A 22,444-nucleotide genomic window follows, 5' to 3' on the forward strand; every position below is an offset into this window, starting at 1 on the left:
TGATCCTTTCTGACGTCATAACTTTGCTTTGATCCCAAAACCCATAAATAGGAGCGCTCACCTGTTACTTTATGCTTAACGGACGTTGACCTGCAGCAACTGAAACCCTTTCGAGAAGTTTTGAGAGCAATTTACGAGAGAAACCAAAACAAGTTCAGTTTTGTTTCTCACCAATCCACAGCGCAAACAGACACATTACACCATGTCAGCCAACCCATCCTTCGGCTCAGATGAGCTTGGAATATCTAAAGGGACCATTTTGGGAGATCACCACATGGTGGAGGCTTTCCTTGGAGAAGGAAGCTTTGGTGTTGTAACGAAATGTCGCGATACAAAAAACAACAAAACGGTTGCTATTAAAGTCAACAAGAGCGACCCTGAAATTCTGCTCCAGGCAAAACTGGAAATTTTCATCCTGGAGCAGCTACGACGCTTGGATCCAGACAGGTGCAACATTGTCGAATGGAACGGCTATTTCCTCGATGGAGAGCGCATTTGCTTGAATTTCGAACTCCTCGACCAAAGCCTGTCAGACTACATAGGGAACCGGAATAACCAAGGTCTCCCAATGAGAGAAATCAGGCCAATTTTGAATCAGCTCGCAAATGCTCTGTTCCACCTGGGTTCTGTGGGAATAGTGCATGCTGACCTCAAACCTGTCAACATCATGGTTGTGAACCGCAGTGAGTCTCAAGTCAGAGTCAAACTTATAGACTTTGGCATCGCATGTAACACCTCTGCAGTGATTCCTGGTGACTGTGTGGGGACAATTGGTTATTGTGCACCTGAGATTATGCTTGGCACTCCATATGATGAAGCAATTGACATGTGGTCTCTGGGGCTGGTAGCTGTGGAGCTTGCTACAGGGGTGCCTCTCTATCCTGGGGAAGACGATTATGACGTTTTGAAATTCATAATTGAAACTCAGGGTCAGCTACCAGATCATCTTCTAGAGTCTGGCTTGTACACTGACAGCTATTTCATCGAGGATAACCACAACGAACAGCGCTGGACATTTAAGACCCCAGAACAATTTCAATACGAGACAGATTATCGATCCAAGGAAACTCGATATATAAAACTTAAGCGTCTCGATGACCTCGAACAACTGCTGAAGGTTAGGCGAGGACCGGAAAATGGCCAATCATTATTTGTAAGGCTAATCAAAGAAATGTTGGCCTTGGATGCAAATCAGCGCATAACACCCTCGGAGGTTCTGAAGCATCCCTTTTTCGACCCTGGCCTCTCAAGGAGAACCCCCTGCACGGACATGAATAGTACAGGGGGAGAACTCCTTGTGCTCTCTCAGCAGCCTTCAAGCTGGAAAAGTCATGGATCGCAAAAATTCAGCTGCAGTTTCCAAAACTCAGTTGAATTTCCTCAAAAAAGAGACATCAACACCTCAGCCAACCCATCTGCCTCTGAAGATGATCTTCAAATAACGAAAGGGACCATTTTAGGAGATCACCACGTGGTAGAGGCCTTCCTTGGAGAAGGAGGCTTTGGTTTGGTAACCAGATGTCGCAATACAAAAAACAACAAAACGGTTGCTATTAAAGTCAACAAGAGCGACCCTGAAATTCTGCTCCAGGCAAAACTGGAAATTTTCATCCTGGAGCAGCTACGACGCTTGGATCCAGACAGGTGCAACATTGTCGAATGGAACGGCTATTTCCTCGATGGAGAGCGCATTTGCTTGAATTTCGAACTCCTCGACCAAAGCCTGTGGGACTACATTGGGGACCGGAATAACCAAGGTCTCCCAATGAGAGAACTCAGGCCAATTTTGCATCAGCTCGCAAATGCTCTGTTCCACCTGGGTTCTGTGGGAATAGTGCATGCTGACCTCAAACCTGTCAACATCATGGTTGTGAACCGCAGTGAGTCTTCCGTCAAAGTCAAACTCATAGACTTTGGCCTCGCATGTCCTGCTTATGCAGTGATTCCTGGTGACCGTGTGGGGACAATTGGTTATAGTGCACCTGAGGTTATGCTTGGCATTCCATACGACAAAGCAATCGACATGTGGTCTCTGGGGCTGGTAGCTGTGGAGCTTGCTACAGGGGTGCCTCTCTATCCTGGGGAAGACGATTATGACGTTTTGAAATTCATAATTGAAACCCAGGGTCAGCTACCAGATCATCTTCTAGAGTCTGGCTTGTACACTGACAGCTATTTCATCGAGGATAACCACAACGAACAGCGCTGGACATTTAAGACCCAAGAACAATTTCAATACGAGACAGATTATCGATCCAAGGAAACTCGATCGATAAAACTTAAGCGTCTCGATGACCTCGAACAACTGCTGAAGGTTAGGCGAGGACCGGAAAATGGCCAAACATTATTTGTAAGGCTAATCAAAGAAATGTTGGCCTTGGATGCAAATCAGCGCATAACACCCTCGGAGGTTCTGAAGCATCCCTTTTTCGACCCTGGCCTCTCAAGGAGAACCCCCTGCACGGACATGAATAGTACAGGGGGAGAACTCCTTGTGCTCTCTCAGCAGCAATCATCGTTTGGGTGGCCAGAATTCTAGGGGAGCTAGAAAATTCTTGTGGAAAAAAAGCCCAAAACAATAACATCAACAAAAACAACCAATGAATATGGTCTTAAACTTGGGCACAATTTGGCTTGAAATCCATCAACTAATCTCTCAATATTCAAAGCGGAACAGCAGACAACTTACCATCACATCAGTCCTTCAATCAGACCTACAACAAACGTCTTCCTTCTCTCACCCCAACCGGTCGCAGCAGATGGCCGCCCCGACCTGAGCCTGGTTCTGCCGGAGGTTTCTTCCTGTAAAAAGGGAGTTTTTCCTTCCCACTGTCGCCAAAGTGCTTGCTCATAGGGGGTCATATGATTGTTGGGTTCTCTGTATGTACTATTGTAGGGTCTACCTTACAATAATACATACAGCCTTGAAGTGAGTGGTGATGTGATTTGCTGCTGAATGAATTGGGAACTAATTGGAAATCTGGATATTAATTAAATAAACCTGCTTTGAGCATCAATTAATTGTTGTTTGAAATTCTTTATAAATATATAAATATAGTGCCACTCTTCTACTGTTTAAATTGCAACTGTTTAAAACTGACTAATTTATTCATACACTTGAGCATAAACACACGCACAGTAAATGGCCTGTATTTGTACAGCGCTTTACTTAGTCCCCAAGGACCCCAAAGAGCTTTACACTACATTCAGTCATTCACACATTCACACACTGGTGATGGCAGCTACATTGTAGCCACAGCTGCCCTGGGGCGCACTGACAGAGGCGAGGCTGCCGGACACTGGCGCCACCGGGCCCTCTGACCACCACCAGTTGGCAACGGGTGAAGTGTCTTGCCCCGGGACACAACGACCGAGACTGTCGGAGGCGGGGCTCAATCTGGCAACCTTCCAATTACAGGATGAACTGCGAACTCTTGAGCCACGATTGCCCTATATACACATATACTTTACAGTACTAGTCAGTGCTTACATACTAGTTCTTTTCCCTACTTTTTCATGCTTACTGGTACAAATGCCTGTTACTAGAGTTAAATGCTATCAATGTATTCTCACAGTTATGGAACTGTACAAATGCATACAAAATAACGCTCACGTAAACATAACTGTGCACTAGTTTGCCCTTATTGCTGCAGTTTGTTTCAAGTTGTTCTCTCACACACACACACACACACACACACACACACACACACACACACACACACACACACACTATGTAACGTTTCAGCAAGAAAATACCGCCCCTCCCCCCCACAGTGACACCACCACCACTAGTCTGCACAGCTGACATGAGGCAGCATGGATCCATCCTTTCATGCTATTTATGCCAAATTCTGACCCGACCATCTGCATGTCAGAGCAGAAATCAAGACTCATCAGACCAGGCAACATTTATCCAATCTTCTCATGTCAAATTTTGAGAACTGTAGCTTCAATTTCCTGTTCTTAGCTGACCAAAACGCTCTTCTGCATTCTTTGGTTGCAACAAATGGTTGTATGAGCTACGGTTGCCTTCCTATCAGACATTTTTCTCTGACCGTTGACATCAATAAGGCAGTTTTTCCAAGAGAACTGCCTTTCACTGGATATTTTCTCATTTTTGTCACCGAAAAGGGTGTCTGTGTTACTTCTTGTCTTATATATATTGTCTCTGTTTTCCTCTGTCCTTTGTCAGTGTCTGTTCACCTACCCCTGTGTCTCCATATTCCCAGTGTTCAAGGTTTCCGAGTGTTTTCCCAGTTTAGGTTTTCATGGTTGGTTCTGTTTGCTACTCAGCCAGAATAAACAGCTCGCTCTTTTTAAAAGTAGGCTCCAGAATGGATGATGGCATGTTCGCATGTCTTTATGCAACACTGAGTGTGCTGAACTAAAGGTAGGCCTAGTTTCATTTTCATGGTCATTATTATCATGACAATGATTACGCCTTATTCTGATTATTTCTCCCTTTTGGAGATGTAACATTTACATGAGGGGTGTAGGAACATTTCCCCCTAAATATTTTTAGATAAATTTTTGTTGAAGTTACTGTTTTTGTCGTATTGATGATGCAGCTAGAATAAGTGCTTTTAAATAAAAGAATAACCATTCAAAGTGCTCAGTGGTGAAACTGTAACTCTTTCAGAGTTTGACAGCTGGACAAGTGATGCCGTATTTAAAGAAACATGAGATGAGTGCAGCATATTATCTGAACAGAGATCATTCAATGAGCAAGAATAAACACTGAAAGAGAAACACTTCACTGTTGATTATCATATGAAGTCTAATAAAAGCTGTTAATCTGTTAATATCCTGCTAATCTGCATACAGCAAATACAGAACATGCGACTTTAAAGCATCCAGCAAAGTGATAACTGTCCTCTGCCCACTAAGTAGTGACTCTACAAAAGATTATTTTCAATATCATCTTTATATTATATTTAGTTATTCTCCAGCGCAACAATGTAAGGAGCTCTGTGATTGGTTAGGAAAGGACAGACTGGCCACCTCGATTTTTCTTCACTGCACATTGATCCATAGCTTTGCTCTGTAAAGGCTAACAAAGTGCTTTTGCTTTACAAAGACATTCAGCGTCGGTATTCACTCTTTTAAAATGCCACTGAACACTGGAGTGAAATGGAGCCCTGATCCTCAGAGTTTTATTGTTGCTAACATTTCTTATAGATAGCACAGATAGTGCCCCACTGCAGTAATCACTCATGTCTAGATATTCCTGTTAAAAAGGAGTTTTTCCTCCCCACTGTAACATGGCAAACATAGCAAACGGATAATCCAGCTGAAGCTTCAGACAGCCGTCAGACAGTGAAACACTGCCATCTGCTGGACGCGAATAACAAAGACGCTGCTTTGACGGGTGAGGGAGTTTCAACAAGTCTGCAACGACTCAAGCATCAAACTACAGAACTATTCTAGCGGACATGGTGCTCTAATGACTGCTTCATTAACGCAGCTCAGAAAGGATCAAACATATCAATAAATCATAAAACACAAAACGTCTCTTATTGCCCAGGGCTCAGGAAGTGAGTGTGTTCCTTATAGCCCAACACGTTCTCACTCCCAACTCGTCAAACGTGTGACGCATGGTCAGGCTCCCTCTGCTTCACTTATGGACCATATGGACCACCAGGTAAGACCATTTAAACGGACAGCATTTATAGAATGACTATTAAAAGTCAGCGAGTGTCAGTAATGTTAATGTGGTTATGTTAGTAATACACCGAGTGCTAATATAACAGCTTTAAGATGCATTTGTAGATGTTATTACGTGTTTTACCGTCTTTATGGTGCTAGCTTAAAGTTACGGTGTAAACGTTAGCTTATATTGGAGGAAAGCTGTTACTGTTTAAACGATGTTAGCACAGAAATATTAGCTTCTGTCATGACTGATGAAGTTACTAGTTAATAAAGTTTCCAGTAAAGTGTTTAATCGCAGCCACAGACTGACAGCAAATATCTCGATTAGCTTCAGTGCATCTGTAATAAATATGTGCAAGTTTCAGTGCTTCGTTTAAACTGTATGATACTTATACTGACCCAGGGTCAGTGTAAAATACAATCCTAGCTGTGTGAACAAAGCCTGGCTGCTTTAATCCTGCATGACAAACCTCAGGATGCAGGTTATTATTACTCTTTCCTGCTGGCACACCTGTCACACCTGAGAGTCAGCTAGAAACTCACAGTGACGTGGACATCATGCAAAGACTGCCAGACTCTGTAATACTGCAAATGATCAGTGACTCAGGTTATCACTAAACTTTAAACGGCACCTCTGTGTCTCTGTGTGCTGAACATCTAGGATTGAGTCAGGCTGCATTGACTGTGGGACTTTAATGTGTTAAAAGCAGGTTGAAGACGGCTCAGAAACATTTGAAGATTAAAATTTAGCATTATGGCTGCTGGTGGTTTGTAAAGCCTCTACTCAGCTGTATTTTTGTTACTAATTTATGTTTGTTGTTGTTTAACACAGATTTCAGAAGAGCAAATATGCTTAATAGTTTAACTAGATTTCATTTGTCAGTGTGGGACTGCTGAGTCACCTGAAGAACTCATTTCATTCATTCTCCACATGATGTTCATTTACAGAAATGTTTCACAGGAACTGATTTCTCCCAAAGGGTGAACTAGTGTGTTTCCATAGATTACCTCTGTATGAATGTACTTCTTAAATGAAGGCAAGTGTTTGTCCTTTTTTGTTCTTCAGGTACAGTACGTGATATCAAGGGCAGGCGGTCATCACTGGGGGTAGACAAGAAGCAGACGTACTTCCAAGAGGGAGCTGCAGTGAGGTCAGAGGTCAGAATCTGAAACAGCTCAGGTTTATATTTTAGAGGTTATAAAAAATCAAAATGTATTATTTAAAGAAACCTTTAAATAATAGTCATAATTATGATTATTATAAGAAATATCAAACATTTAAGTGGATTTTCTGTTACACATATCGTGTTAGCCCTGCAATAAACTGGCAGCCTGTCTTTGTCCTGTATCAGCTGGGATAGGCTTCATCCTCCTGCAACCCTGAATTGGATACATTGTATTCCAATTATGTAATCTGATCATTTACAAACTCAAGGTATCTAATCAAAATGTAAGTGATGCCGCCCTTGACAGACAGGGAGATTTTATTCCTCAAAGACCATCATCCAGTCGAAGTACTAGTTGCCACGTGGTCAGTGTTCTCACAACCATTGATTTTATCTCACAACTTGTTTTCACCAAAGAATTTCAGTAAGTAAATATTCTTCAATCTCTTTTTCCCCCCAGTGTCTGCAGATCAGCATCAGTGTCCACGTGAAGAACCTAGTTATGTTGCCAGTGTCAACCCAACAAAAGGTACTTTACCTTCTTGTATATATTGTGATTCCTTTACTTTTATATTTGTTGTTATAGTTGAGTTAGGCAGGGCTTTTGTGCAGTCCTAAGAAACATACTGCCTAGAGTGTTTTTCACTTTGTGGAAGAGTTTCTTTATTTTTTTTCTGTTAGTGTGTGGAACTGAGGTGCTTCGTCAGGAGCTCCTTCAGTTGTTGGAGGATGGAGAAGAGGACGCAGCCATGACTTGTGAGACGTTGTCTGAGTCAGCTGCTACTCACTGGGCGATCAGAAACATGGTGTCCTTGCTAAAGTGGAAAGAGGCCAGGCCTTGTCTTATAGACAATATGTTAGCTACTCTGGATCCACAGTCACACCGTGTGTGTCAGTGTGGCAAACAAGTAGTTGTGAGGTGTCTGGACTGCCTGCCTCTTCCATTCCTTTGTGCTGACTGTGATATTGCAGTTCACACACGCTTTGTCCTGCACAGCAGAGAGGCAGTAACAGGAGGGTTTTTGCAGCCTTCATCAGAGTTTCACAATCCAATAGGTACGGTTTTTAAGTCTTATGCATTTATTGCTATGTACTATGAGTGTGTGCTGTTATTGTATATTTATTGTGTATCATTTAATTTCCAATTCTTTTTATATATATTGTGTGTTTTTAATGTTAGTTCGGCTGTTGCCTGTGCAAAGACCAGACTGTGTGTGACTGCCCAGCAGGTAACGTTGAGGTTTCACCCGGTGCAATTGTGGCTCTTGTAACCATAAATGGTAAGTTGCTCTTTTGTCACACAGTACATACACAATAGATGTGTTTGCAGGTTTTATTGCAAATTGTACATTGCTACATTGTTTTGAATTACCCTCGGCCCGCAGTATATGTGGGCACCTGTCAAAGGTCATTTGGATTTACCAGACCGCTTTGAAAACAACATGGGAAAAAATGAATGTCTTTGTTGAGCCATGACTGGATTTCTCCTTATCCTTCCTAAAGGCCGTTATAACCTTGCACTGCCAGTGGTGAGCTGCACCAGCTGTGGCCTAATGTGGTCCCCCTCAGTTAAGGACTTCCAGGGTGGTGGATATTGGCCTGGCACCTTAAATTTCTGCACCCTGTTTTCAATGGATGTCTTTCAGTCTTTCTATGACATTAAGAAGCTGCAGCAGGGATGTCACTTAAGGCCTTTGTCAAAGTGCTGGATGAACGAACAGCCCATTTTGGAAGGGTGAGTTTCTAAATTTGTCAAGTTTAAGGAAATTGTGCAAATCAATGTTTATGATGACTGTCCGTGAATATTCTGTTGTTTGTCCTCTACTTAAAAGACTGGCCGAATATCAGCTGATGCCTTCAGTAAAAGTTTCTTGGAGTGGAGTGCTGTAAAGTTTGAGGTGGACAGGATGTGCAAGGAGCCATGCTTTAGCTGCCCTGCCTGCACTCCAGACATGCTCGCCGTCTCAGTTGATGGAAACTGCAAGCTTTATCGCTTTCAATCAAATGCAAGGTACGTTATGCATTGTGTACATAAATCAAATATGGATTTGTACAAAAATTGTATTTTGATGTTTCTTTTCAAACAACTGTCACCGTGTTCGTTCAGCACTTCAGAGCAGGGGAACTTTGAAGGTGTCTTCATTGAGAAAGATGAGGAAGTTGCTGAGTTTGTGAAATACATCCAGAGACACACAAATGATGTAAGATACACATATATATCAGTGCTGTCAGCGTTAATCTTGTTAAAATGACGTTAACGCCATAACCATATACTCATACGTGTGTGTGTGGATACATATTTGGATGGGTGGATATTTATTTTGTTTTTCTCTTGGTGTTGTCGTAATACTATTTACTTGACTTTATCTTAATGTGTACTTCATTTTGAGTAGCTCACACTTGGATGTGCGAGGTATACTGCAGCTTGTAGTCTTGGATACGTTTAAGACATTTTGTTATAAGGTTGAATGAACTCAGCAGTCATGTATTGTGACCTCCTTTCTATAGATCAAATGGGGAGGTGCGTTTCAGGATGGGGCCGGTTCTACAGTTGGAGAAGAGGTGGAGCAAATAAACAGTTTCCTGTCTAGGGCGACCATCACAACGAAGTACATGTCTAAAGCAGGTGTGTGTCTGTGTGTGAGATTCCACTCAGTCTCCTGCTCATTCATTCTTATTTGTATACTAACTGAAATGCAGGGCGAACAGACATGCTGAGCCTCCTGGCTTTGGGCTGGAACAAAAGGAAAGTGGAACAACTGGGCCGCACTTTGAGCCAGAGATATCTAAAGGTCATTTTTTCAACACCCATTTTAATGTGTGTGGTAATGGGGGGGAAACACCAGTACTCTAAAAATGTCCATATGAATGACATTTATTAATGTATTCTTAGATCATAAGGATCCTTAGAGAACAAGTGGAGAGCCTGAATGTGAGCAGAAATGAGCTGGGTGTGGATGACGACACACTGCAGCAATGGGCTGAAGGTGAGTCTCAATATAATGCACTCGTGTATAACAACAGGACCCACCATGGCCTCATTAAAGAACTTAGAGTTAAGATCTTTCTGACAGTGTCAACAAACAATGAAAAATAAGCTTGTAAAAGCAGAATTGATGGCAGAGTTGTTGCGTTTGATCAAATTGGATTGGACCTGGGTTGAAGTGATGTCGTACTAGTTGGTTTTATAAAGCTGAACACCAACATACTTGTTATCTCATGATAATGCAGCACATGAAGGCTCCAGATGTCTTATAATGAATATCATCAAGTCAGTGATTACAGAGTCCACTGTAGTTTGGTGACTGTTACTCATCCTGTGTTCTGATTAATATTCCTCTCACTTAGAAACGGATCAAACTGATGGCAGCCTTGGAGCGTTGCAGGCATGAGTAGAGGAGCTTGTCGTCATCATCAGAGTGCGAACACAAAGTCTTTACAGACAAAATGGTGTCACAGTTTCTTTGAAACGGACCGTTTGATGCTCAGTTTGTACAGCTTGTACAGCTACTTTGTAAACAGAATAAAATCAGATGCAGGTTTGTTTGAGCTGGATGTGATTTGTTCTAGCAAACGAATTGATGAGTGTAGATTAAAATGTAAATATATGCATTATGTGAAGGTGTTCCTTTTTATGATTATTTACAGATAGCAACAAGAGGCGACACAGAATTCACAAGGTCATCTTAGATGAGAAGAAACGCTTGGCGGCTGCTGTTGATGACTACAACAAGGAAACAAGCAACAAAGCAAATCGTATCCAGTGATGCCCTCATGCAGAGCGACGTTTGGCCCTGGCAGAGCACAAGTGAACGTAAGCTCTTGATTTCTAAATATCCTTTTTAAACAAGCTCCCAGTATCTGAGCAGTAGTTGAATGTTTTGTTCTTGAATCATAATATGCTGCTATGTTTTCCCATCTGATGTTGTTAAACTGCAGCTGCTGCTGACCTCCGGACAAAGAGAAAGGTCTTTGAGAAGGTGATGGCTGTGAGGCGCCTGAGAGAGGAGGAGATGATCCTTTGCAGGGAGATGCAGCATCACTGGACAGTGTTGCAAATGCGATCTGTGGTGTTGGGGACAATCTCCTCAGACTGTAAGCACATCTTTTATTTATTTATACATTTGGTGATGAATTGATTGAAAATAATAGCAGATGCTAAAGTCTTACTGGATCTTTTACCTATATTTGGGTTGCTAGCTAACACTGCCTTCTCCCTTAAAAAAAGTTTAATTACATGATCCTAATTCCTGAGGTTCAGGGTTTACGTGAAACCACCAATGTTCAAACACCTGAACTTTCCACACAGAGCACTATGGACTCTGACCAAACAGGCAGACGTTACCCTGAGAGAAATCCCAGAGCACCTCAGAGACTGAACTTATAGGTTTCCAGTTCATTTTGTAAGGAAAGCAGTTAAAATGTTTAAGAGGAAACAACCTACCTCTATGTTGTAAATCACTGAGTAGGTGTCATATTTCAGTTTAAGTACAATTATTGGGTTACGGCATTTACCTGAAAATATCTCGATTGTTTGATACTTAATGTGTTCATCAAAGCTGGATGGGAGGAGCTGTGATGTATTTAGTAAAATCAGTCTATATTTTGTGGTAAAGTAGAGAACACCAAGCGTGGTGCATGTGCGCATTGATATGCCTGTGCCGTTCCACAACATGGTTAATAAAGTAAGTTACTAACAACCAAAAATGTGTTGTTACTTTACCAGTTGAGTTATAAGAGAGAACATAACAAACTGGTTGAGATCCTGGATTAAAGAGGGAATGGGAAGGGAAGAGGAGTACAGAGGACTGATTGGTCGGTTCGTGAGGAGAATCACCTGAAACTGAATGTGGCCAAAACAAAGGTGCTGGTGGTGGACTAATTGTAATTTAAAATGTGAAAATTTTAGCTGTCCTCCATCATTCTCCCTGAGGAGTCGAGTTACGGTGACTTTGTATCTTCTACAAGAGACGCACAAGAGCAAGTTTAAAAAAAACTGTAGAGGAAAATATGGCAAAGTCCCAAGACTTACAAAAGGAAGCTTATGCTAGACGAGTCCAGAAGAAGTACAGAAACCTTGTGTACAGCGTTGGAGATGAAGTTCTTCTCTTGAACACGAAACATGGAAGGAAGGGAGGAAGACTTGATCGAGATTTTTCAGGACCCTACACAATTCAAGACATCGCTGGCAAATGTGTGAGATTAAAAAAACACGGAAGGAGCAACTTTAAGAAATCACTACAGCATTGTCCATATCAAGCCATACAGAAGAAGCCACCATGTAAATATCAGTGACAATTAAAAATACCCAACTCGCAGTCAGACAGTGAACAGCAGCACAGACCTGAAGATGCCCCCCTGCCATCCTACTGCTAACCCTCAGTGCCAGCAAAGTCCAGAGGATTCATTCTGCACCCAAAACGGCTGACACAAGGAGTTTAATTGTGTTCCAGGACCAGAAACGCGTGAACAAGAACTTCCCTCCCGGAAACAAAGCTTAGAAAATGAAGGTGACATAGTGAACAACTCTTTTTGACCAGTTGGTCATTTGTTGCCAGTTTGGCGTTGCAACTTAATTGACTGTTGCATGACTTTGTTTGCATTTTGCAGTCTTCAACTCATATTGGATGTAAAGAAACGTGCACTGAGCTTGTGGAAGTCTGGAAATGGATCTGCCTGTCAGTAATTTTCTATTTTGCCCACCCGCTGTACCTTTCCTATTTCTCTGCGTGTAAATGCATGCCTATTGTATTGACTTTTTTCCTGTTGTGGCCCGTCGGCCTTTACCAAGCTTATCCACTACAAATCTCATGCATGCCTGAGCTAACTTATCATATTTTTCTTTTAGTAAAGAGGCTATGGCGTGCAAAGGATACTGGGCGCTTGGAGGCAGCTGTTGGACCATACAAGTTATTGGATTCCTCTTTTCGAACACTGCAGGGGTCACGGTGGTTTCTGATGAGGTAAGAGAACTTATCATTGTTGATTCTGATTTCGAGGTTCTGCTCCTTCTGAAGCATTTGCAGTGCAGAGACCATTAATAGTTTAAAATGTGCGAGTAGGTCGGGGGGTTTGTATTGCAAAACTCTGATAAGGTTTCACCCATTCACTTCAACAGGAAAAAATGTTATCAACCACAACACAGATGTTGTGACATCTGTGACATCATAATACCCAGTTTCAGTATATGCAGAAAGAACCTTTATCAGCAATTATATTCTATGTTGTGAAGCAGTTTCTTGCACAAAGTGTTATTTTTAAATAAGTTTTCAGTGGCACAAACAATTGTAATTTTTAATTTAACTTTTTCTTTAGATTGTCAACATTTCTGCACAGAAAATACTGCTCATAGACCCCATGGGAATGAAGGTGTTTATGACAGGAAAATTCTGCGCAACTGGAGGTATGTATGATACTGAGGTGTTATTCTTAGATTAAAAAAAAAAAAATCTTGTTTCATTACAAACATTTTTGTTCAACTAGGAATTTTCTGAGGATGAGAGGGCATGAAGACACCATGGAGTGGCAGTTACAGACTATGCAACACAACAAGCGACAGGATTCCAGCAGTTGTGGAGTTTTACTGTTAAAGGTAACCCGTATTCAAATGATTCAGTTTCTTGTTAGCTAGAATTAAGACTTTAAGTGAATTTAAGTGAAGTGAAAGTTATTTCGGTCAACAACAACAAAGATGATCATTTTACATAGAAGTACTTAATCATACAGTAACTGAAAAAGGAATAGGCTGAAGCCTTGTGGCTTATAATTATCCTATCCTTTACCTAATTAAGACTTTACATTCTAATTATGATCAATCTCACAGTTTGCAGAACACTACCTTGATTTTGGAGAGGTCAGTGAGGTGTCAACCACTACAGAGCCAGTTGTGCTGGAGCGAATGCAGATAGCTTGCACCCTACTTGAAAATCGAGGTAAGTCCAGTAAAGTCCTTATCACGTTAGTGCGTACTTCCAATTTAAATAGTGCTTTTCAAACAGCACAGTACAAATAGTGCTCTTCAAACACTTTCAGATAAGACCCTTCTCAAAGTCTAATTTAGACTAATTTTCCAGGAAGTATATTTGGAAAAAATGTACTATTATTTTTTAATTATTCAATAAATAATGTTTGATTAAAACCTAACTATGATTGTGTTTCAGGGAACGCTGAGGACTACTGCATTGTTTGCTCCATGTTAGATGCTAACGCTGACCGCAGCATGATTGAAATGGTAAAACAAAACAAAAGAAACACATAAGTCTTAGTATCATTACTTGCCAATCATAATTAAAATGTTGAGTAATAGTATTCACCAAACAGAATATGAGCCATTTATTTTTCCTTTCCAGGTGCAGTGTGAATCTTGCCAAAGATGGGCACATTTTGCATGTGAAAAATATAAAGAGAGCAACCAAGAATATAAATGCCAAAAATGTAGCCAGAGTCAGACAGAGACTGTGCAGAGACTGTAGAAGGACAGAGCAGCAGCAGAGCAGTCCAGATACACTGATGATCCTCTGTCAGATCCAGAGGGACACACAGGGATGATGCTGGACTCTACATTGTGTCTGACAGTGGAGCTGTTCTCAGAGCAGTTCACTCTGCAGCACTGACAGTCATCTGCACTTCTTCTCATTCCTCTGTCAGTCACTGCTGGATGAAGCTCTCCTCTCCACCTCCCAGTAACATGGCCCAGTCAGAGCGTCTCTACACACAAGCTGCTGCTGCTTCAACCTCTCTGGATCATCAGGACACAGCTCCTCCTCTCTCAGCACACACACCGTCCTGTTTACCATCATCACCTCCACCTGCAGAGAGAAGAAGGAAGAGCAGAGGAGATAAACGAGTGTTTCCAGAGACTCTTCATCAGCTGTCAGTCAGTGATGCAGCACATCCAGTATAAAGAGCAGCAGGGACTTCAGTGCTGGGACTGTACTAGGACTCATTGTTGCTTCACTTTTTCTAATCTTTGGATTTTTATTGAAGTTGATGAAAATGTTTTTCCCTCCTAGTTTGAGTTTGGACTTTCATTCATTAGAAGAACCTTGGTGTGTCCACTCTGAGCTCTGTAGGAACCCCAACAACAAGCCCAACAATCCAGATGGACGGTTCCAGCTGTTAACTGGAGGAATTCCATCCAAACATCTGCTCTCACTAAATTCTTCCTCACCTACAGACTGTGTTCTTCACTGCTTTAAACTTGGAAATGAATGCAGTCATTGGTCTGCGTGCTGCTTTGTTCAGAGAGCTGATTGGCTGTTGACAGTGTTTGATCTGAGCGTGTCAGCCGTTACTATGGTGACCATAAAGGTCAGAAACAGGAAGTGTTTGTGTCCAATCCTGAAGCCTGTCACCATTCTCCTCTCACAGCTTCACTGAGAAGCTGCAGCTTTACAGGAAACACTGGATCTTTGTTTCATACTGACTGTGTTTAGTACAATACTGCTGACAGCACCACCCACTCACTCCATCACTCTACTGACCCCAGAGTCTCCAGTCTGTAGTCTGGACTCTGCTGAAGATCAGACAGCTGCTTCACATCTGGATCCTTCAGGTTGTTTCCCCACAGGTCCAGCTGTCTCAGATGGGAGGGGTTGGACTTCAGTGCTGCTGCCAGATAATCACAGCTGATCTCTGACAAACCACAGTAACTCAATCTGTATAAAGAATGAAAGATGTAAGTTTATTAGACAAAGTGTGAGCTTGAAATCATTCAGTGTTTCATCATCTGTTCAGAGCTGAAGAAGGTTCAGAATGTAGAAGTTTAGAAAATGGAAACTCCAAACAGCTGAAGCCAACAGGAAGCAGCTTCAAACAGGAAACTGTGCAGAGTTTCAGACTATATGTCCTGATGCAGCCAGTTGGATTTTGGAGATTTGAATCTCTGTTCTGTGACTAAGTCCTTGAATCATTTCTTCCAGTTGGTCCAACAAGACAGACTAAGTGTTGGACATGTGTTGTGGCTCCATTAGGGGAGCTTCTAAATGTGATGTGATGGCCCCTCTGGGTCTGTCAGGTCACAGCACTGAAGAGAGCTCAAACTGGGCACACAGTTGTTCCAGTCTGGACCAAAGACTCTATACTGGGACTGAGGGACTGCTTTGACTGCACCCACTGGGACTTTTTAAAGGCTCATGTTCTCACTTAGATTATCGATTTCTACTTACATTTCTTTCTGGGAAAAATGGGGATTACTTTGGAAACAGGAAGTATTTTCCCCAATAAGCAGCCCTGGATTAGTAAATCACTCCAACATGTTCTCAGGCAGAAGAAGCTGTCTTGTTATGAGGGAGAGAAGAAAAAGATTGAGGCACAGAAACTTGTTGAAAGAGAGATAAAGCAGCTAAAATCAGGTGTAAAAGTAAAGCAGAGGATGAGCTGAATAAAGGACACTCAAGGCTGGCTTGGAAAGGAATGAAGTCCATGGTGGGGATGCAGAACAAGGAGCAAAGATGAATGTGATGCTGAATCAGCAGAAGACTTGGACTCATTTGATTCCAGCTTTGATATCATTGATTTCAATGAAGAGCTTTGTGATTGTAGCAAAGGGCTGGTAGCTCTGAGAGTCCCACTGATGAGGTGTTTGTGTGGAAATCTCTTAGTGGGACCACAGAGAGAAAAGCCCTGGTCCTGATGCTGTGGGAGGGAAATGATTGAAGTGTGCTGTGAGGAACTGACTGGGAGATTTTCACACATTTTCCAGTCCTCCTTGGAACAACAGGAAGTTCCCAGCATATGGAAACAAAGGTTAAGTGTCCTATGGCACTCAGTGATGATGGTGCTGTGGCCCCACCACCTCCACCTCTTTGTAAAGGAACTAACTGTCATCTGAAGCTTCAAATGGAACTAAGACTTCCTCCACTAGGTGGCAGTGTCTGATGAGAAAGTGTTAGTGGAGCTGGCCTGGAGTCAGAAACAGGAAGATGCAGGATTTGGGCTGAAATGGGGAAAAGTGGTTCGCACTAGTGCCTTAAAGCAAGAAGGTTGTAGGTTGGAGCTTGTTGGCCTTTCTGTGGAGGTTGGATGTTCTCCCACAGTCCAATGAAATGCTGCTTAGGTTCATTGGTGCTTCTAAATTGGCTGTAGGTGTGGATGTGAGAGAGTGCTTCTCTGTCTCTCTCTGTTGGCCCTGTGATGGACTGCTCACCTGTGCAGGTGGACCACGCCTCTTGCCCTATGACAGCTAGGGCACAGGCTGCAGCCCTGTGAGCCTAAGCTGAATAAACAGTTAGCAAAAATGATCCATAGATGGCCTGAAATCCCCCAGTTAGCAGTTTGGTAGATAGCTATGACATGCTAATCCCATCCAGCAGCTGTATTCTACCTGTAAGCTGATCCCTGCTGAGCCAAAGCACTTTTTCATATACAAATTACAACCTTTAATAGAAACCTATTGGTCAGCATCTTATTAGCCTGCTGTTAGCTTCATTCCACAGAAAACTGAGAGAAACTAACAGAGTTGATAAAGAATAAAGAGAAATGTGCTGATTTAAAGCCTTTGAAGTGCTTCAGATGATCTCTGTCCACTTCTGTCCACTCATTCATTCATGTAAGCTTTCTAATGCAGCTTTGATCTTCACAGTCTGCTTCATGAAACTCATTCTAACCCTGAATGTCAGAGTGTTCCTCCTTCTCTTTCCCATCATTCATGCTGGCAGTGGAGGAGATTTGGATGTTGGACTGTGTTTTGGATGATGTGTGTATGTTTGTGTTGGACTGCTGTCTGTAAAGCAAACGCACATTTTGCTTTGGATTTCAGTGTCAGACAGACTTTAAGGTGGAATGAAGAGTTGGAGAGTTTCACAGTGAATTATCCAGTGGAGGATTTTTCTTCTTCTTTGAAGGTTTGAAATGTGAACATTGTTCTGCTGCAGTCAATGGACTAAACCAGAGAAGAAGAAAACAGACTTTACCATGAAGATCCTCAGTGTGGATCAGTATAATATCAGCCTGATGTCTGCAGTTTAGTGTCAGCACAACTTTCACATCATATTCATCTCAGCACAACTAAAACATGCTGACTGACCTCAGAGTTTCAAGTCCACATCCTGGACTCTCCAGGAAACCACACAGATGCTTCACTCCTGAATCCTGCAGCTTGTTGTTGTAGCTCAGGTCCAGCTCTCTCAGATGGGAGGGGTTGGACTTCAGTGCTGCTGCCAGATAATCACAGCTGATCTCTGACAAATCACAGCCCCACAATCTGTATAAAGAATGAAAGATGTAAGTTTATTAGACAAAGTGTGAGCTTGAAATCATTCAGTGTTTCATCATCTGTTCAGAGCTGAAGAAGGTTCAGAATGTAGAAGTTTAGAAAATGGAAACTCCAAACAGCTGACAGAGTTCATACGCCTTTGTCAGGGTCAAATTCAAGCAAGACCATGTGAAAATTAAAACACATCATCCTAGGTGAACTTAAACACCTTTGTTCCCCTTTTGTTAAGACATAGAAAAGTACACCACACAAAAATACTGCAAAAGGAAACGGTCGCCTTATATACATAGTGTATAAACTCAAAATGCACATTTCACTTCAAATTAAGATTAAGGCTTTGAACAGATCACATAGTTCAGTTCAACATATAAGACTTTAAGAATGCACAAGCATCTACTTAAAATCTATTTAATTTATCATCCATGATATTATTTTGTACAATTCCAATGCATTTTGTTCATCTCCCTTAAATAAACAGGCAGTCTTAAAGTATGAAATATTCATATACAAACACATATAAATGTGTGTACTGTCTCAGTGGCTGATAGTACCCCACAGGCCTCAGTGTGAGCTTGAAGACATTTATAATGTTTAAGTAGTTTAATGTGCAGGTGCTGACGATAAACACATTTTGAATGAAAGCCGGGGAACTTTGGTAGCACAGAAACAAGTGGCTATTCTTTGTGACTATATGGATCACTCACAATACCATTATTTCACACAAAGGCACCAAATTAATACTCAAAAAAGCTGCAGCAATACACACAAATATAAACAGTACTTGGTGACAACTTTGCTTTTAGCCTTTAACCCTTCTTGACTACTTTTGATGTGGCCTCTATATTTTACCTTTAAAAACAGTTCATCTTGCCAATCTGTTATTTTCTCATTTTGACCAACTGTATCAGCACAATTTATCTAAATTCAGACAAAATTTAAAATACAAGTAGAAAGTGATATTTTGACTGTAAAAACCACACACATGTTTAACGAATCATCTTCATAACTTGAAATGCAAATAGAGATTGTACATTTTTAAAAATACGCACACGTTTTGCAAACAACAAAGTTATATGGTACTATTTACCAAAAAATGCAGCCAAGGCTCAGACGTTTTTCATATAATCATTTCAAACTATTTACAGAACAATCAGGTGTCAAACAATAGTTTGTGTCACTCTAACACATATGAGAACAGCACAGGGATAAACCTGCAGGTCTGACAGCAGGTGTGTCACTCAGCGTTTACACTGCAATCTGCCTTTGTTGGCTTTAAGGCAGCAACTGTGACGATCACTAGTAGAACTGACACACAAAACAAAACAACAGCTACACACTAAATACACAAGACAACAAACTAACTTGAGACCAAACACGGTAAACGTCACAAATCTCTCACGTATCAAAACTCTCTCTCTCTTTCGCTCACTCGCTCTCTCTTGCCGGTCACTCCTAAAACTTCCCCCTTTTGCTAAACAACCAAATGTCATGTTTCCATATCATTTTTGATTGGTCGACATGGTACATTTTCCCACCTATAGGGCTTTGGAGCGTGATGTCACGGGAGATGGGCCACGCCCCCTTCCGCCATGACAGTAGGCCAGCCAAAGGATACCATTTCAGCTATGGATCGTACGTGTTGTGTTGTCGGTTGCAACGTTAGATCACACGATCGTGAAGGCAAGAAGCTGGATAACGGGCTCTTTTCATCGTTTTCCGTCCTGGAGGCAAGGTGAGGGATCCCATGTATCCGATATTACTAAACAAAGACGTCAGGCTTGGATTGCAGCGGTGAGACGAGGGGATATCGAGTTCTCTGCAATCCCCAGCTTTTTGTTGGTTTGCTCACGGCATTTTCTTTCCAGTGAGTTCTAAATTAATTCATATCACTCTTGAAAGGCTTTTAGTGTGATTTTCAACGTGCTGAGGTCATAGATAATGAGATAAAACATGCTAATGTGTGATGCTGCAGAACCACGTCATGTCGACTGAGTAGCTTATGATTTGGCATTATTGCAGGCAAACCAGCATATGAAATGGATGTAACAAATCCAGACTGGGCACCAACACTGCACATGGGGCATGACGACATACCTGTATCAGACTCGGACCGGCACTCAAGGCGTACGCAACGGAAGCGAAAAAGAGCACCCATCGGAGGTAAACAACCCCCCCCCCCCCCTCTAAAAACATACTAAATTGCTATCACTGTACACTAATCCGCACATAACTTCCAGATGAATCACACACCTGTCATTGGAATATTGGTGTACATTTACCTTATGTCTAATTTTATCTTACAGGCTTTCGTTATGCAGCTGCAGAGTCTGAAGGTGTGCCCCGTGCAGAAGTGATTGATGAAGATCTGACAGAAGACCAACAGCAAAATCACAATGTCATGGAGGCAGTGGACAGCAGTTGTGTTGGACAAGTGGAGGTTGAGGTAGCAGCTGCAAATGTGGATATACTGAAGAAATGTAAACCTTTTAAAATGATGACAGATTACAAACTCTCAGCTGTGTCTGTAATCAAACCTCTGTAACTTTGCTTCACTTCAGCAGCATCAGCTCATGTTCACATGTTGATTCATGGTTTGCTTCAGTTTTTGATGGACTGCAGAATATTTTGAAGGTTATCTGCTATAAAAAGCCAGAACAGGAAAATCTGCTTCATGTGTTTCTGTTTGATCCTCAGTGACTTTGACACAAAGGCCTCTGCTGTGATGATCACACCTCTGATCAAGTCTCACAGTGTCAGCTTTGTTTTTATACATATGGATATGTGCTGATAAATGATCAGAGTTATAATATTTCCCACTGTCTGCTGTGTGCCGTGACCTTTGACCTGCTAAAGACAGTCAGCTGTGGATTATTCATTGTTGTGTCTGATACTTAGAACTGTGAGGAAGAACACTACACAGTTAATCAGGGTCCCCTCTCTCTGAATCAGGAAAGGTGGGCAGGCCGCGTGTGGGCCGCGGGCCATACGTTGAGTCTCACTGTTTGAAATGTGAACGTTGTTCTGCTGCAGTCAATGGACTAAACCAGAGAAGAAGAAAACAGACTTTACCATGAAGATCCTCAGTGTGGATCAGTATAATATCAGCCTGATGTCTGCAGTTTAGTGTCAGCACAACTTTCACATCATATTCATCTCAGCACAACTAAAACATGCTGACTGACCTCAGAGTTTCAAGTCCACATCCTGGACTCTCCAGGAAACCACACAGATGCTTCACTCCTGAATCCTGCAGCTTGTTGTTGCAGCTCAGGTCCAGCTCTCTCAGATGGGAGGGGTTGGACTTCAGTGCTGCTGCCAGATAATCACAGCTGATCTCTGACAAACCACAGCGACTCAATCTGTATAAAGAATGAAAGATGTAAGTTTATTAGACAAAGTGTGAGCTTGAAATCATTCAGTGTTTCATCATCTGTTCAGAGCTGAAGAAGGTTCAGAATGTAGAAGTTTAGAAAATGGGAACTCCAAACAGCTGAAGCCAACAGGAAGCAGCTTCAAACAAACACAACAAGAGAAAAAACTCTGAATGTTTCACATTAAAGTCGTACATTTCTCATAAAAACAGGACAAAGACTTGAAAAAGTCGTGTTTTTACTTCCAGGAACCACAAGGCTTCACTTTTAAAGGTGAAGTGTGAAAGAAATGGACATATTTGAAGTCCAACACCTTTTTCCAGTCACATTATTAAAGCAGACAAACTACAAGCTCATTTTCATTCCAACAAGTCATCTTCTGACCTGGACTAACAACACTGGTCTCTATGTGCAGCTGGCTGTGAGACCAGTGCTCAGGGAGCGTCTACAAAGTGCAACACTGAAAGAACATCACACACTAGCTTTGTCCCAAAACGTCGGCTGCATCCTTCGGAGGACCCGGTATTCGCGGTCTACGTGGGCCGGGTCCTTCAAAGACCGAAAAGGCTGGAAGTGCGAGGCTGTGAAATGGGACGGTCGAGCCTTCAGATTTGCGTCACCGCTGTGTTGGTGGAGTTTAATAAACTCGGCCGTCTGCTCCTTGCTATCTAAAATATAACAGGACACTGGCGTAAATTCTCGACCGTCTCACACTTCTGTTTAATCAGTTTCCTGTTTAACGTTTATTCAGCTGTGTGAAAATCCCGGAGGAACTTTGATCTCAGCCAAACCGATTTACTCCGGAACAAATAAAACACAGAAAAAAGGCAAACAATTACATTTTTAAGTTATCCGAGTGACTTATATATCGTGTTTCACCTGAGTAGCGAAAGAGCGGGGTCTGAAAACGATGAAGCCGGGCGTCCGCTGCTCTCGCCGGCTGGAGTGACCATTGAACCCCCCGGCTTGCTAGCGAGCGGGTGGGTAACAGACGTCTCCGAAAACGTCGGCACACTTTTGCAAATATGCGATGTCTTGATAAA

The 22,444-nt window shown here is 42.1% G+C and overlaps 1 protein-coding gene across 1 annotated transcript in view; it reads right to left on the reverse strand.

The window, feature by feature from the left end:
- The window catches only part of LOC145422992 (NACHT, LRR and PYD domains-containing protein 12-like), a 436,730-nt gene that overhangs the window by 391,589 nt on the left and 22,697 nt on the right, over positions 1-22,444 (reverse strand). The window contains exon 5 of the mRNA XM_080295027.1: positions 21,213-21,389. Within this exon, the coding sequence (XP_080151153.1) occupies positions 21,213-21,389 (177 nt within the window). The remainder of the gene's footprint in view (positions 1-21,212; positions 21,390-22,444) is intronic.

Source organism: Astatotilapia calliptera, chromosome 3, assembly GCF_964374335.1.
Source record: "Astatotilapia calliptera chromosome 3, fAstCal68.1, whole genome shotgun sequence".
NCBI classification, from domain to species: Eukaryota; Metazoa; Chordata; class Actinopteri; order Cichliformes; family Cichlidae; genus Astatotilapia; species Astatotilapia calliptera.